The sequence below is a fragment of the Neophocaena asiaeorientalis genome, unplaced genomic scaffold (assembly GCF_003031525.2).
Source record: "Neophocaena asiaeorientalis asiaeorientalis breed wild unplaced genomic scaffold, Neophocaena_asiaeorientalis_V1.1 scaffold71, whole genome shotgun sequence".
Classification (NCBI taxonomy): Eukaryota; Metazoa; Chordata; class Mammalia; order Artiodactyla; family Phocoenidae; genus Neophocaena; species Neophocaena asiaeorientalis.
In genome coordinates this window covers 2066413-2082958 of record NW_020175439.1, presented here as the reverse complement: position 1 = coordinate 2082958, position 16546 = coordinate 2066413, and the positions used below count along the sequence as shown (strand labels likewise).

Genomic DNA, 16546 nt, shown 5'->3' with positions numbered 1-16546 from the left:
TGGGCTTTTTTTCTCTTTTTCTTTAACCTTTTCTTTTTTTTTTTTTTTGAGATACGCGGGCCTCTCACTGTTGTGGCCTCTCCCGTTGCAGAGCACAGACTCTGGACGCGCAGGCTCAGTGGCCATGGCACACGGGCCCAGCCGCTCCGCGGCATGTGGGATCTTCCCAGACTGGGGCACGAACCCGCGTCCCCTGCATCGGCAGGCAGGCTCTCAACCACTGAGCCACCAGGGAAGCCCAACCTATGCTTTTTAATAAGCAGAAGTCTACTTTTGATTAAGTCTAAGTTATCATTTTTTTCTTTTACAGTTTTTTTCTTTCTGTATTCTGTGTAAGAAAGCTTTGCTTATCCCCTAATTGAAGAGAGATTCTCCTATGTTTTCTTCTTAAAGCTTTGTAGTTTTAGCTTTTACATTTAGGTCTAGGATCCATCTTGAATAACTTCTGCTTTCAGTGTAAGAGAAGGACTAACATTCATAATTTTCCATATGAATATCCATTTGTTACTGCACTTTTTATGAAGAATCTTTCCTTTTCCCATTGGAATACTTTGACAAACACTGCTGAAAATCAAATGAACTGCATAAATGTGGGTGTACTTCTGGGCTCTATTCTATACCAGTGTCATATTTCTCAATCACACCAGTACCATGCTGTTTAATTACAACAGCTTTATACTACATCTTATGTTAGAGTCAGGTAGCATAAATTCTCCAACTTTGTTCTTCACTTCTCAAGACTGCTTTGGTATTCCAGGTCATTCGTTTTTCTAAAGAAATTTTAAAATTAGCTTGTAAATTCCTATACAAACACAAAGAATCTTGGTAGGGTTATAATTGGGATTGCACTTAATCTACGGATCAATTTGGGAAGAACTGATATTTTAAGAATATTGTCTTCCTGTTCATGAACATGGTACATCTTTGCATTTGCTGAGGTCTTTCAAAATTTCTCCAAGCAAACTGTTTGCTTAGCAGTTTAGCAGTTTTCAGTGGTCTTGCATGTCTTCTAACATTTACTCTTAAGTATTTAAATCAAGTTTCTTAGATGCTACTATAAATGATATTTCTTTTCGTTTAATTTTTTAAAAAACTAAGCTGTTCTTTTTTTCTTTTTTGCGGTACGCTGGCCTCCCACTGCCGTGGCCTCTCCCGTTGCGGAGGACGCACAGGCCCAGCGGCCATGGCTCACGGGCCCAGCCACTCCACGGCATGTGGGATCCTCCTGGACCGGGGCACGAACCCACGTCCTCTGCATCGGCAGGTGGACCCCCAACCACTGCGCCAACAGGGAAGCCCCTAAGCTGTTCTTTACATACAATAAAATGTTCAGATCTTAACTGTACCACTTAATCAGTTTTGATGAATGCATATTAAGAAACAAGACATTTCTGTCATCTCAGAAATGAGTTACCTTCACAGTAGAACACTTCTCCCAGTGGCAACCATTGATTTGATTTTTATCAACACAGGAGAGTTTTGCCTATTATAGCTGTCATACCGTAGTTTTGAGATTTGGCCTCTTCCACTCAGCATAACATTATTGAGATCACTAGATCATTCCATTTTATTGTTGAATAGCATTCAATTTATGAACATAACACAGGTCATATATCCACTCTCCTGCTGATGAGTAACTGGGATGTTTCTAGTTTTAGGCTATAATGAATAAAGATGCTGTGAACATTTTTGATGAAAGCTTTTGGTGAACAATGTTTTCATTTTTCTTGGATAAACACCTGGAAGTAAACCTGTGGAGTCATGGAGTAGATGCATATTTAACTTTATAAGAAATTGCCAAACATTTTTCCAAAGTCATCGTACCATTTTACAGTCCAACTAGCAATTTTAACTTTAGCTTTCAAAAAATTTTAGCTATTTTGAACAGCAAGGTCCTAATGTATAGCACAGGGAACTACATTCAATATCCTGTGATAAACCATAATGGCAAAGAATATAAAAAATAAAAAAAAAAGTCTCTATGGGTATAACTGAGTCACTTTGCTGTACAGCAGAGATTGCCACAACATGGTAAATCAACTCTACTTCAATTAAAAAAAAATAAAACAAATTTTTAGCTATTCTGGTAGGTGTGTACTGTCAGGTCATTGTGGTTTTAATTTTCATGTACCTGACAGCTAACAATGTGGAGCATTTTTTAACGTGCTGACTGCCCGTTTGTATATTGTCTTTTGTGAAGTGTTTGTTGTAAAAAAATTGGATTGCTTCTTTCTTATTACTGAGTTGTCAGGAATCATTATATAGTCTACACCTAAGTCCTCTGTCAAATAAATGTGTTGCTAATACCTTCTATTCTGTGGCTTCTCTCTTCCTTTTCTTGATGGTGTTCTGGGATGAATGCAAGCTTTAAATTTTAATTAAGTTCAAGTCATCAATTTTTCTTGCATGTTCTATGCTTTCTATATCTTCCGTAAAAAATTTCTGTTTATCTTGAAGTGGTAAAGATATTAATCTATTTTTTCCCTAGCAGCTTTATTATTTTAGCTCATATTTAAGTCCATGATCCATCTCAAACTTATGTTTGTCTATGACATAAGTTAAGAGTTGAAGTTCTTTTTTTTTTTTTAGTATTGTTTTATAGTTGTCCCAGCACCATATATTAAAGAGAGATGTTTCTTTTCTTACTGAATTGCTGGAGTGCTGTTATCAAACACCATTTGCCATATAGGGATGGATCCCTTTCTGGACTCTATCCTGTTCCATGATCTATTTGTCAGTCTTTATATGAAAACTAACTCTGTCTTGATTAGTATTGCTTTACAGGAAGTCTTTAAGTCAGGTAAAGTCCTTCTTCCTTTCTTTTCGAAGATTCTTCTGGCTCTTCTTAATTCTCTGCCTTTTCAGATCAACTTTTAAATAATCTTGTCAATGTTTTATAAAGAGCCTCCTGCAATTCTGACTGAGATTCCATTAAATCTATAGCCCAGTGGAACTAACATCTAAATGATACTGAGTCTTCCAATTCATCAACATGGTACATGTCTCTATTTATTTAGATCTTCTTTGATTTCTATCAGCAATATTTTATAGTTTTCATTGTTGAAGTCTTATCTTTTGTTAAATTTATCCCTCTGTATTTTATAATTTTTGGTGTGACTCTAAACAATACTGTTTTTAAAAAATAGAAATATAGTTGATTTACAATATTGTGCCAATCTCTGATGCACAGCAAAGTGACTCAGTTATACATATATATACATTTTTTTTTATTCTTTTCCATTATGGTTTATCACAGGATACTGAATATAGTTCCCTGTGCTATACATTAGGACCTTGTTGTTTATCCATTCTAAATGTAATAGTTCGCATCTACCAACCTCAAAATCCCAATCCCTCCCTCTCCCTCCCCTTGGCAACCACAAGTCTGTTCTCTGTCTGTGAGTCTGTTTCTGTTTTGTAGATAGGTTCATTTGTTCCATATTTTAGATTCTACATATACGTGGTATCATATGGTATTTGTCTTTCTCTTTCTGACTTACTTCACTTAGTGTGATAATCTCTAGTTGCATCCATGCTGCTGCAAATGGCATTATTTTGTTCTTTTTATGGCTGAGTAGTATTCTATTGTATATATGTACCACATCTTCTTTATCCACTCATTTGTTGATGGACATTTAGGTTGTTTCCATGTTTTGGCTATTGTGAATAGTGCTGCTATGAACATTCAGGGTGCATGTATCTTTCTGAATTATAGTTTGGTCCAGGTATATGCCCAGGAGTAGGGCTGCTGAATCATATGGTAATTCTATTTTTAGTTTTCTGAGGAACCTCCATACTGTTTTCCATAGTGGCTGTACCAACTTACATTCCCACCAACAGTATAGGAGGGTTCCCTTTTCTCCACACCCTCTCCAGCATTTGTTATTTGCAGACTTTAAAAATATTTATTTATTTATTTAGGCTGCACCGGGTCTTAGTTGCAGCACACAGGATCTTTGTTGCAGCATGTGGACTCTTGGCTGCGGCATGAGAACTCTTAGTTGCAGCATGAGAACTCTTAGTTGCAGCATGCATGCGGGATGTAATTCCCCACCTGGGGATCAAACCCAGGCCCCCTACATTGGGAGTGCAGAGTCTTACCCACTGGACCACCAGGGAAGCCCCTGTGGACTTTTTAATGATGGCCATTCTGACCAGTGTGAGGTGGTACCTCATTGTAGTTTTGATTTGCATTTCTCTAATAATTAGTGATATTGAGCATCTTTTCATGTGCCTACTGGCCATCTCTATGTCTTCTTTGGAGAAATGCCTATTAAGATCTTCTGCCCATTTTCTGATTGGGTTGTTTGTTTTTTTGCTGAGTTGTATGAGCTGTTTGTATATTTTGGAGATTAAGCCCTTGTCTGTTTCATCATTTGCAAATATTTTCTCCCATTCTGTAGGCTGTCTTTTCTTTTTTTTTATGGTTTCTTCTGCTGTGCAAAAGCTTGTAAGCTTGATTAGGTCCCATTTTAAACAATACTGTTTTGATAATTTCAATTTCTAATTGTTCATTGCTAGTATACAGAAATATAATTGACTTTTTGAGATTGCCTATGTAACCTGTGACATACCTAAAAGTACTTATTAATTCTAGAAGTGTTCTTGATGATTCCTTAGGACTTCTCATGTACATAGACATATCATCTGCCAATTCAGCTGAATTTATTCCTTTCCTGTTTTAGGCCTTTTTTCCTCTTGCCTTATTACACTGGCTAGGACAAAAAATTCAGGTAATGAGAGTGGAAATTCTTACCTTGTTACTAATATTAGAGGGAAAACATTTAGTCTTTCACCTTTAAGCATGAAATTACACTTAAAAGCTATAGATCTGGGGCTTCCCTGGGGGCGCAGTGGTTGAGAGTCCGCCTGCCGATGCAGGGGACACGGGTTCGTGCCCCGGTCCGGGAAGATCCCACATGCCGCGGAATGGCTGGGCCCGTGAGCCATGGCCGCTGAGCCTGCACGGTCCAGAGCCTGTGCTCCGCAACGGGAGAGGAGAGGCCCGCATATGGCAAAAACAAACAAACAAAAAAAGCTATAGATCTTTCATGCAAGTCTTTTTATCAAACTGAGGAAGCTGCTTTCTATGCTGAGTTTGTTGAGACGTTTTATCATGGATATTTGATTTTGTTGAATACTTTTTCTACATCTTTGGAAATGTTTTTCTTCTTAAGTCCGTTAATGTGTTGAATTACACTGGCTGATTTTCAACAATTAAGCCAAACTTTCACTTCTGGTATAAACCACATGTGCATTTTTTTTTTTTTTTTCTCACATGTGCATTTTGAGGATCAGGGTGTTGCTCACCTTGTAAAATGAGCTGCAAAGTGTTCCCTCCTCCTCTATTTTGTAAAATAGTTTGTGTAAGATTGGTATTGTTTTTCCCCATAAGCATTTAAAAGAATTCACCAATGAAACTATATGACAGTCAAGCTTTCTTTGTGAAAAAGCTTTTGAAATGAATTTACTTGTATTAATAGATATAGAGCTATTCAAACTCTCTGTTTCATCTTGTCCCCTTTTGGTAAGTAATATTCAAGAAATTTGCTTATTTCACCAAAGTTGTCAAATTTATTAAGTTATTCCCAACACTTCCTTATTATTCTTTTAATGTATATATGATTTACAGTGATAACCTCTTCCATTTCAGATTTTGGTAATTAGTGTTCTTTCCCCTCCTTCTCTCTCCCCCTTTATTTTAATTAGTTTAGCTAGGACTTACTCATTTTATGGGTCTTTTCAAATAATCAAATTCTGGCTTTGTTAGCTTTTTCTATTATTTGTGCAATATTACACTGATTCCTGCTCTTATCTGTACTGCTTTCTCCCTTCCACTTATTTTGTGCTTCTTTTTCTAGCTTCATAGGGCAGAACCTCAGATCATGTACTGTAGATCTTCTTTTTTAATACAAGCATTTAGAGCTACACATTTTCTCCAAGGCACTGCTTTAATTGCACCAACAAATTTTGCTTTATCATATTTCATTGTAATTTAGTTAGAAATATTTTCTAAATTCCCTCCTGATTTCTTTTCAAAACCATGGGTTATTTAGATATGCCCATGTCTAAATGAAACAGCCCCTTCATTTCCAAATATTTGGTGTTTTTCTAGGTAACTCACTGACTTCTAATTTAATTCGTTTGTGGTCAGAGAAAATACTTCATATGATTTTAAACCTTTTCAGTTTACTGACACTGATTTAAAGATGAGCACATTGTTCAATCCTGTTGAGTGTAACATGTACCCTTGAAAGGGATTTATATCTTCAGTTGTTGGGAACAGAATGTTGTAAGTATCAGTTAGGTCACGGTAGTTTATATGGTTCATTTAGTTCTATGTCTTTACTAAATTTTTGTCTAGTTATTCTGTCAACTGCTAAGAGAGGTATTCAGATCTTCAACTGTGACTGCGAATTTATCTCTCTAATTATACTGATTTTTGTTTCATTTATTTTGAAGCTCTGTTATTAGGTGTATACACATTTATCACTGTTTTATCTTCCTTATGTATTGACTTTTATCATTTTATCATTATCAAATGTCTGTATATAATGAGATTGCCTGTAATGGAAAAAGAGGATTTTAAAGAAGCAAATGGTATGGGTAAATTTCTAAGTAACAGTTAACTGAGTTTTTAAAGTTAACTGTTATTTTTTTCAAGGGTATAATGTCTTAACTCTGATGAAAATTAAGTCCCTTGGGGAAAAAATAAGACTCTGCCTCTTCTAGGCTGAAGACTTTGAGAAAAACGTACACAAATTTGAATAAACACTTAAGTTTAAGAGGCAGCAATGACAAACTGTCATAATCATAAAAGGATTTTTTACTTCATGGTGACAATTATTAAAGTATTATACCTATTGGGATTTTTTTCTGGACAGTTAATAGTATTCTTATTTTTTTAGAATTAATTTTTATTCAAGTACAGTTGATTTACAGTATGGTATTAGTTTCTGCTGTACAGCAAAGTGAATCAGTTATACATATACCCACTTATTTTTAGATTCTTTTCCCATATAGGGCATTAGAGTACTGAGCGGAGTCCCCTGTGCTATACAGTAGGTCCTTATTAGTTATCTATTTTATATATAGTAGTGTGTATACATCAATCCCAACCTCCCAATTTATCCCTCCCCCCATACCTATTGTTAATAAAGATGCTGGCTTCTATGCTCTGTGTTGAACCAAAAAAAATTCAATTGCATGGCTTCCCTGGTGGCGCAGTGGTTGAGAGTCCGCCTGCTGATGCCGGGAACACGGGTTCGTGCCCCGGTCCGGGAAGATCCCACATGCCGCGGAGCGGCTGGGCCCGTCAGCCATGGCCGCTGGGCCTGCGCGTCCGGAGCCTGTGCTCCGCAATGGGAGAGGCCACAACAGTGAGAGGCCCGTGTACCGCCAAAAAAAAAAAAAAAAAATTCAATTGCAGAATGATCTATCAATGTTTCCAGTAACACTGCTACACCAGTTTCCTTTTAATGGCTCATCAGTTATGCCATGGCCGTGAAGGTAATATGAGGAGACTCATTTAGCAACATATTATTACATCATCTTAACATGAAGTAAGGCCCATCAGGCATTATTAAATTAGCCTGATTTTTGCAGTATGTCAGCAGCATTTTATGTACATTAATAGCAGGGTTAAATGTTCCTTGGGGATTCTGTTGAAGAAAAATGATTTCAAAGTGGTGTTTGGATATAATTTTGTAGTCACTATTTATATTTTCTTCTATTATCATTGTGTGGTTAAGATTATTATGTTGCTTGTGAATAGGTAAGATAAAATGGCAGCCAATTATTAATTTTTTGGTGTATTTTTTTTTCCTCTGACCCATTATAATAAATACAGTTTGGAATACAGGTTTTTCTTTGAATGGGATTGATACATCTTTTTAAACTCTTGAATTTCCTGGTTTACTACTTAGGCCTCAAATCAGCTGGTGTGAACCATCATAACTTCTCCTGGCAACTACAGCACAGCCAGAGCTAAGCAACAGTAATAAATAGCAAAGCCATTGTTCCTTTCACAGTAAGGAATACTTTCACTAAATATTAAGAGCCCTCTGGTCTTCATTGATGTTATTTATCCTTGTTGCAGTATAATCTTCTCTCATCTGTGCTGAATTTTGGGCTTTCTCTTTGGGGCCCATGCACTGCTTGCATGAATTCTTCGAAAACAAATCTTTCCCTGACTTGAAATCCTATAAATCTTCCTGTATACAGGAATATTATTTTATATATCATACATTACCGTAACCTTGTTCTCTTTTCCTTAGGCCTGCCTGATCTCTCCAACATGTGATAAAAAATTATTAAAAAGCATCTTACAGTTTCTTCTTTTTTAATACTCCATATGTGCTTGTATTTGGAGTATACAGAGGAACTGGGTGTCTCAAAGCATAATTCCCAGTCGATGTGAATTAAAATCACCTGGGGTACTTGTTAAAAATAGAAATTCTCAGGCCCCTCCATGACTGAACAAATTAAAATGAGAGGGAGGTGAGGGATTCTTATCTGCAGTATAATTACATCAAGGCTAAAAACATCAAGCAGGAGTTTAGAAGGTTTACCACTTGCTAGGTATACGGCATTGAGCAAATTACTGATACCTCTGGAGAACACTCATTTTCTAACCTGCAAAATGGGTGCTGTTAAAAGGAGTATATGTGGGAGTTCCCTGGTGGCCTATTGGTTAGGATTCCGGGCTTTCACTGCTGAGGGCCTGGGTTCAATCCCTGGTCAGGAAACTAAGATCCCATGGGCTGTGGGTATGGCCAAAAAAAAAAGGAGGGGAGGCAGATTAAATGTGTATTCAATGCCTGGCTTAGTTAGTGCTCAGTAAATGATAACAATTATTATTAGAGTGCTATGCATCTAGGTTTGAATAAATGTTTTGATATGAGAATTAAATCTGGTATAAACACATATTAATCACTGGTAAAAACTGTCAGGCTTCCCTGGTGGCGCAGTGGTTGAGAATCTGCCTGCCAATGCAGGGCACACGGGTTCGAGCCCTGGTCTGGGAGGATCCCACATGCCGCGGAGCAACTAGGTCCGTGAGCCACAACTACTGAGCCTGCGCGTCTGGAGCCTGTGCTCCGTGACAAGAGAGGCCACAACAGTGAGAGGCCAGCACACCGCGATGAAGAGTGGCCCCCGCTTGCCACAACTAGAGAGAGCCCTCGCACAGAAACGAAGACCCAACACAGCCAAAAATGAAAATAAATAAATTAAAAGAAGGCTCAACATTTAAAACAAACAAACAAAACCTTGAGATTCATCTTTGCAAAATTGGAGAATTACATAAATGGAGCTTATCACTGATTCTAACTAAATAGCAGCACCTTTGCCAAGGGAGTATAAAAAATGTTAAGTGAAAAATCATTAATTAATATAAGCATTAACAATAATTTAACAGCTTCAGCTGTAATTCAAAGACCTTACAACAGTTTTTTTTCTTCAAGTTTAACAGTAGTGTTAACATTAGACCAGTGGTTCTCAATCTTTTTGGTTTCTTAAAAATAATATTAAGGACTCAGAATAGCTTTTTTTGGTGGGTTATATGAATAGAAACATTTTAAAATATGCATTCATTTTGTAAAATACTGTCTTTCCCTTTCAAGTACATGCAGTTTAGCCTTCAGAGACTTACAAAGTATGTGGGAAAAAATTGCTAATTCTATTTTTCAAATGAAGACGTCAATACAGAGATGGGATTTAAGGTTAAATGATTTGTCTTAGAACCACAGGTCAGAAACTCGCAGAGATGGGATTTGAACCTAAGTATTATGATTCTGAAAGGCATAATTATGGGGTAGGTATTAAATGAAGTAATATTGTTAGTATGACAGTTAAGTGCCTATGTCTAAAATTAGGGTGGGTCTCATGAAAGGCATGCAGACAGCAGAAAACTAATTTAATATATTCTGCCTTTCCTTTGTATGCTTTCTGGCTTGACACTGATGGGAATCTGGCAAACTGAGTGTGTAGGATTCTCAGTGTAAAGATGTGGGGAAAGAAGCAGAGAAAATGGCCATTAGTACAAATGCAACATGTTAAGGAATATGCAAGAGCTGAAAGAAAGACTCTAAGTCAAAGAGACTGTAGGAAGCTCAAAAAATTGCATGTAGATTTGCAAGCAACACTTTGCAAGAAACTGCCCTCAACAGGAAACCCCATGTGTCTTGTCACTTTAGCAAAGCTATATACTAACTACCCTTAAACCAGGCATTCGCCATGGTCTGGTCATCTCTGGCCCAAGCAGTTTTCAGATCTTTTGATGACACAATACCTTGCCTAACCTGTTGGTTCTTCCCATAGATCAAAGAAGAAGAAATGAAGAATAAGTAATTAGCCGATGACCAGACCTCTCCCCTAGTTTCCCCTTTAGTAATCTCATGAACAAACTGTGAACAAACTTGTGAACAAGACAGCATCTAAAGAAAGATCACAAGAAGTCAACAAGACTACATGCAGTGGGGGATGGCAATGACTCTGATCCCTTATCTCAATGATTAACTGAGATTACTTCCTCTTTTTTCCCCTTTAAAAACTGTCTTGGCTGAGCAGAATCTTCAGAGTTAGTTTTGAGGGGGACACAAGTCTGCCTTCTCCCCAGACTGCCAGCTGTCTGATTAAAAGCAATCTTCCTTTCTACCAACACCTGCCCCTCAGGTATTGATTTTCAAGCAGCAAGCAGCCAGACCTGTTTGGTAACAGGTTGAAATGAAAGTACTTCCAACATTAGTAAGTTTAACATAGGATGGTCAAGCTACACAGAGCAACTTTATGTTCTTCTTGTACTCTATCAGCAACACTGTTCTTTTCATGAGGAAATAAACAAACATCATTTTCAGAAATAAGCATCTTGGAAGAAGGTAGGAAGCTAATTGCTACTTTGCCCCCAGTTAAAATGGAGGTGAGTTATGAAATTCTTTGATGCTAGAGAAAGAAAATCTGGTGAACTGTGGAAGGGAAACCATTTTAAGCAGAGGAGCAGAAAAAAAGAAAATATGTTTAATTACTAAAAACCCACCACATTTAGTCACAAATTAAATGCACAAATAATGGTGAAATAAATTGGATAAATTTCTACCTCCTCTGTTAAAGTCTTTATCTATGTGTTAAAAAATTATCTCATTGCTTTTGTTATTTATTAACTTACTTGACAGCCTGGTAATCCAGTATCTCTGCTGTACAGGGAAAATGAGCCCCTCTCTGAAGTTTTTCCTGTAAAACAAGGAAAATAGCTCCATATAAAAATCCTCATTTACTGACACACAGTCAGTTCAACTTCTAGACCATTCATGGAAGTACAGAGAACCAATGAGAAACAAGAAGACAAAAATCCAATAAATAAGACTTAAAAAGCTTACTACCATTCCAGTCATGTGAAATAATGAAAAAAAAATTCAAAAGCATGGTTATCTATAGAGCCAATAGTATGATTCATATACCCACAAGTGAGAATGTTTTCCCATATTTGCTTCAGATTGAACACTCTCCCCTTTCCTTCTCTCTGAGAAATTGAAACAGTAAAGATATAGTTCACATCTCAACGCAGACCACAAGGTAACCACTATCATAAAACTGGTATGATTCCCATGTATATTTTGAATCTTTTAGTACATATTCATGTATTCAAACAATATACATTACTATTTGTGTTGAATACATTTAAACAGATGGGGTTACATGGTATATATCTTGAGATATATGTTAAAAGTAAACACCTAGTTCATTCATTTTTTACTGCTATAAAATGTCCCATTATACAAATAAAACCACAGTTGATCTATTCTCCTACTGAAAAATAGAAAAACAGTTTCTGCTTTTTTTTCTAGTTATCATGAATAATGCTTAAACAAATATCCTTGCACGTCTTATACACACATAATAGTTTCTCCAGGATAGACACAAAGAAGTGGAACTGCTGGGTTAAACAATGCACACTTTCAACTTCATAAGTATTACCTTTCTCTGAAGTTGTCATGCCAATTTATACTCTTCCCCGAAATGTATAAGAATTCCTGTTGGGATTATATTTACAGTTCAAAAGCTGATGGCTAAGTATCAGGAATGGTATAGGCCAGCTTGAGAGGGAAAGCAGGTGTCTCACAGTGCTGACAATTGACAGCAGTGTTCTTACTCGTTTACTTTTCAATACACATGAGTTTAAGTAAGTTCAGTAAAGCCAATTTTCAAATAGTATATAGTTTTAAACTAAACAGTCTTTCACAAATAGACATGTTGCTTAAAAAGATTTCTGCAAGGATCACAGTTTGATGTTAATATCAAAGATAGAGATACAAGTGAAAATGACAATGGCACAGCTAATTCTTTTTCTTCATTTCAGGGTAAAAAAAACACAATGTAATTAAATCTGACAAGTTATCCAAAATATTTAAAATTATTGAGGCTATATGAAGTCACCATAATTGTATACTATACACTGAGATATCAGCTTGTGATTATATAGAAATGTATAGTTTATTAATTTAAAAAACTGCCCACATAGATGGGATGCTGAAAATTGTTTACCGATAGGGTGCCTAATTTAAAAAAAACTTAGAGACATATCTACTAATATTCTATCGTTTTCATTGATGTATGCACCCCACTGATGTATTCAAGTGGCCAACTGATGTAGAAATCTTACAACCTGAACTTGGCATCTACTGAACCTTTAGATATACAAAATAATTCTTCCAATAACAAAGTTAGTTATTAGAAAACACTTTAATAATTAGGAGTATAATTTCTGGGCCCATTAGGATATTACAGCATATGTCTTAAGATGCACTTACTGTCTGTTCCTGATGAAGCACCTATTTCACGTGAAGCAACGCCAACACATAAAAATGCTGATTTATGAGAACAGGTTAATTAATGTGGTCTAGTTGCCTCACATTATCACCACCAAGTAGTATATTCTACGTAAAGAATTTTAATTTGCAAAATACACATATGAAATTAAAAAGAAAAACATTTCTAACTCTTTAAATATATCCTTCACAAGTAAGACCGCTTATAAAAATCAAGGTGATATCTCACAGTTTTAGATTCTACACTTCAACTCTTGGAATGTGGCTTCACAAAATCCTTAAAGGATTATGCATTTGCAATTCTGACACACACCCCTCCCTGCCAGACCAAGAATATGGAAGAGACTGAAGGGATATGCCAACACACCATAACAGGCAGACAGATCACTGGGAAAAAATAAAGAACAGCCCACATCTATGATTTGCAGGTAGTACTTTATTAATCAACTACATTAAACAAGTTTATGAGATGTTAAAAATCATTCTCAGTATATGTCTTCAATTTTAAGAAAATGTTGCCTTTAAAAACAAATCATGGGGCTTCCCTGGTGGCACAGTGGTTAAGAATCCGCCTGCCAACGCAGGGGACACGGGTTCGAGCCCTGGTCCGGGAAGATCCCATACGCCGCGGAGCAACTCAGCCTGTGCACCACAACTAGTGAGCCTGTACTCTAGAGCCCGTGAGCCACAACTACTGAGCCTGTGAGCCACAACTACTGAAGCCCGTGTGTCTAGAGCAACTGCTCTGCAACAAGAGAAGCCACTGCAATGAGAAGCCCACACACCACAATGAAAAGCAGCCCCCGCTCGCCGCAACTAGAGAAAGCCCGCGTGCAACAACAAAGACCCAACGCAGCCAAAAATAAAATGAAATAAAATAAATAAATTTATGAAAAGAAAAACACAACAAATCATGTCTCATACACTTGGCAGGACAGAATTGGGAGACAGTAACATTTTAAACCAATATCATAAAGTTTAAAAAAAAAAAGACTATGCCAATGAGCTGTCATTCACAATACACTATCAACTTATTAATAGCTGAAATACTCACCAAGTCCTTTTTACCTTGTAAATTCTTCCTGAAACGTTATCTCAAACAACCAGTAAAGACTTGAAACTAAGCAACAACTGTTATACTTTCACTCAAATATACTAGTAAGGAATCTTTTTTTTTTTTTTTAATTGTTGAGGTGGTAAAGGGAACAGAGTGAGAGATCAATATTAGGTCTGTTTTTTAATAAAGTACAGATTTCAAATACAATCTTAATTTAAGTATCTGTGTGGAGGCTACCCATCAGATAGACTGTTTAAGAAAATGTCAAGTTTTAAAACTTACTGCCTGTGCCTATTAAAATTTCTAAACTTCTTTTCAGAGGATATTCAAACCAGAGAGAATGAAAACTCATTTAATATAAGCTCAAAATATTTCAAAGTAAAAGTTCCTTCTGAAATGGAAAGTTGGTAGTTTGTTTTTAAAATGACAATGAACCTAATTCAAATGAGATTCCAAAATGTAAATACATTTTTATTTCACCTTTAATTTGTTAGGAACTATTTATTTCTTAGGGACTTAGAAGTCTGGGTACTCCTGAAATATAATAATGCATACTCAGTCTGAGATTTAAAAGACAATAATCTTTAATTCTTTCAAAATTACTTTTCACAAGAACTCTTTTCATGAATTAAAATGAATCCTATGTCTTTTTGTTTAATCTTAGGTGTCTGACAAATAAGAAAAACTTCTGACTACTGTATTATGGGGTTACTACTTTTACATAAATATTATACATAAATTACAGTATGTGGACAATTTTAACAGTAAACATCAGCTGAATACAATTTATCAACTATTAGTAACTTAATGTATATCTAATTTCTCTTGAAACACCTATGAGAAAATATTATAAAAATTTTACTGGGATATTCTAGCAGAGGGGTTTTATTTGTGTGTGGGCGTGTATGCATCCTGGGCCTCTTTGGCAGTCTTCACAATAATGTTTTTAAAAGTACAAAGCAAAATATGTAGCATTGTAAAGTAAACTGGTATGTTATTAAAATGTTAAAGAAATTTGCTGCATAGTAATATATGTGCCTTTTAATTAACACATTAAATAGTTAGATCTAGAACCAGGCCTAGTAACAATGGTAATTTCAAATCATAAATGACAGTTTAAAGATAACTGCAACAACTATATTATACTATGAGAATATCTGTTCTATTAGTGATAAAAATCATAGATACTATCAGGACTGTTTTGCTACCCTCATTCAAAATTGAAGGAAATGCTAAATTTTACTTGGAGACTGGAAAAATAAAAATGACAATTTTCTCCCTGTCCAAGTTCACTGATTTTCCTTCCATTCTGGGAGTCTCTAGACTCCACCCTAAGATAAGAACCTCAACACTAGGAGAAGAGCATCATGTATTGAAAGATATACATTTATATACATATTTGTATATCAAGCCAAACACGTATTTCATAAATATTTTGTGTGCAAAAGTATTTTGAGTACCTAGACTTACATGGTTTACATTAATCAGACTCAGTATTTTCTGACCCCAAACTGAGAAATGCTCAAGATATGACAGATGGGTTTGACTAATCTGGATAGGATTTATAACAATTGTTCAAGAAATAGCAAATTACTGATTCAAGAAATTATTTTACCCAGTTGTTTGTATAAGATGTATGAACTATTTGAGGCAGTCATTACTATAACAAATTTTCTTGGAATTAAAAAAAAAGAATTCTGGGCTTCCCTGGTGGCACAGTGGTTGAGAGTCCGCCTGCCAATGCAGGGGACACGGGTTTGTGCCCTGGTCCGGGAAGATCCCACATGCCGCGGAGCAGCTGGGCCCATGAGCCATGGCCGCTAAGCCTGCGCGTCCGGAGCCTGTGCTCCGCAACGGGAGAGTCCACAACAGTGAGAGGCCCGCGTACCACAAAAAAAAAAAAAAAAAAAAAAAAAAAAAAAGAATTCTAAGTTGTCTTGTTCCGTAGCAAAAACATACATTTCACAACAGTAAGTTGCAACTCTCCATTGCTTGTCTAAGCTCCAAAAATACAAACTAATGTTAATATTAGTTTATAAAGAACTCTTCAAAAGATAATTTTACCTACATTCTTTTGGCATAGGACACAATCAACAGTCAAGTTAAGGCTGAGGACTGACAGGCACAGTTCATTCCCATTCCTTGCCAACCCATTCCTCCCCAATCCAATCACAAATATCCAAGAGTTGACTAGATGGAAGAATTTGAGTTTGATAAATTCCATCAAACATTTATGGGTTAGTTAATCTGACAGATGGTGGGGTTATGAGATGAAGACCCAAGCCTGTGCCCTTAATAGGTGTCAACAAGTAGAAAAGTTTATACCTTACTTGGATGAAAAACAAGTTTCACAATTAAGGTCAGGTGTCTTGAGGTTCAGATCCAAAACACACTGTGGGTGGTTCCAGAAGAGTGGACAGACAATTGCCTGGGGCTGACACAATCCATAAGGCCTACTGAACAAGGAAGGGGACCTCTATTCAAATCTGAATGGAGTAATACGTACCTTCTGATCATACTAAAGGTGGAGATGAAACTACCCACCATTTCACAGAAGATGGGTCTTCTGAGTAGGTGGCCCATGTGAGAACAATACAGCCTTTTAAGGCAAGTGATTTTCAAACAAAAGTGGTCTGGGAGATAAGCTGTATTCTGCCCTAAGAGT

General features: G+C 36.4%; 1 protein-coding gene across 5 annotated transcripts in view; it reads right to left on the bottom strand.

Moving 5' to 3' along the window:
- TCF12 (transcription factor 12) overlaps positions 1-16546 on the bottom strand; it is a 377241-nt gene that overhangs the window by 106334 nt on the left and 254361 nt on the right. For all 5 annotated transcript variants that reach the window (XM_024767779.1, XM_024767777.1, XM_024767778.1 and 2 more), the window contains one exon: positions 11165-11229. In XM_024767779.1, coding sequence (XP_024623547.1) covers positions 11165-11229 — 65 coding nt within the window. The remainder of the gene's footprint in view (positions 1-11164; positions 11230-16546) is intronic.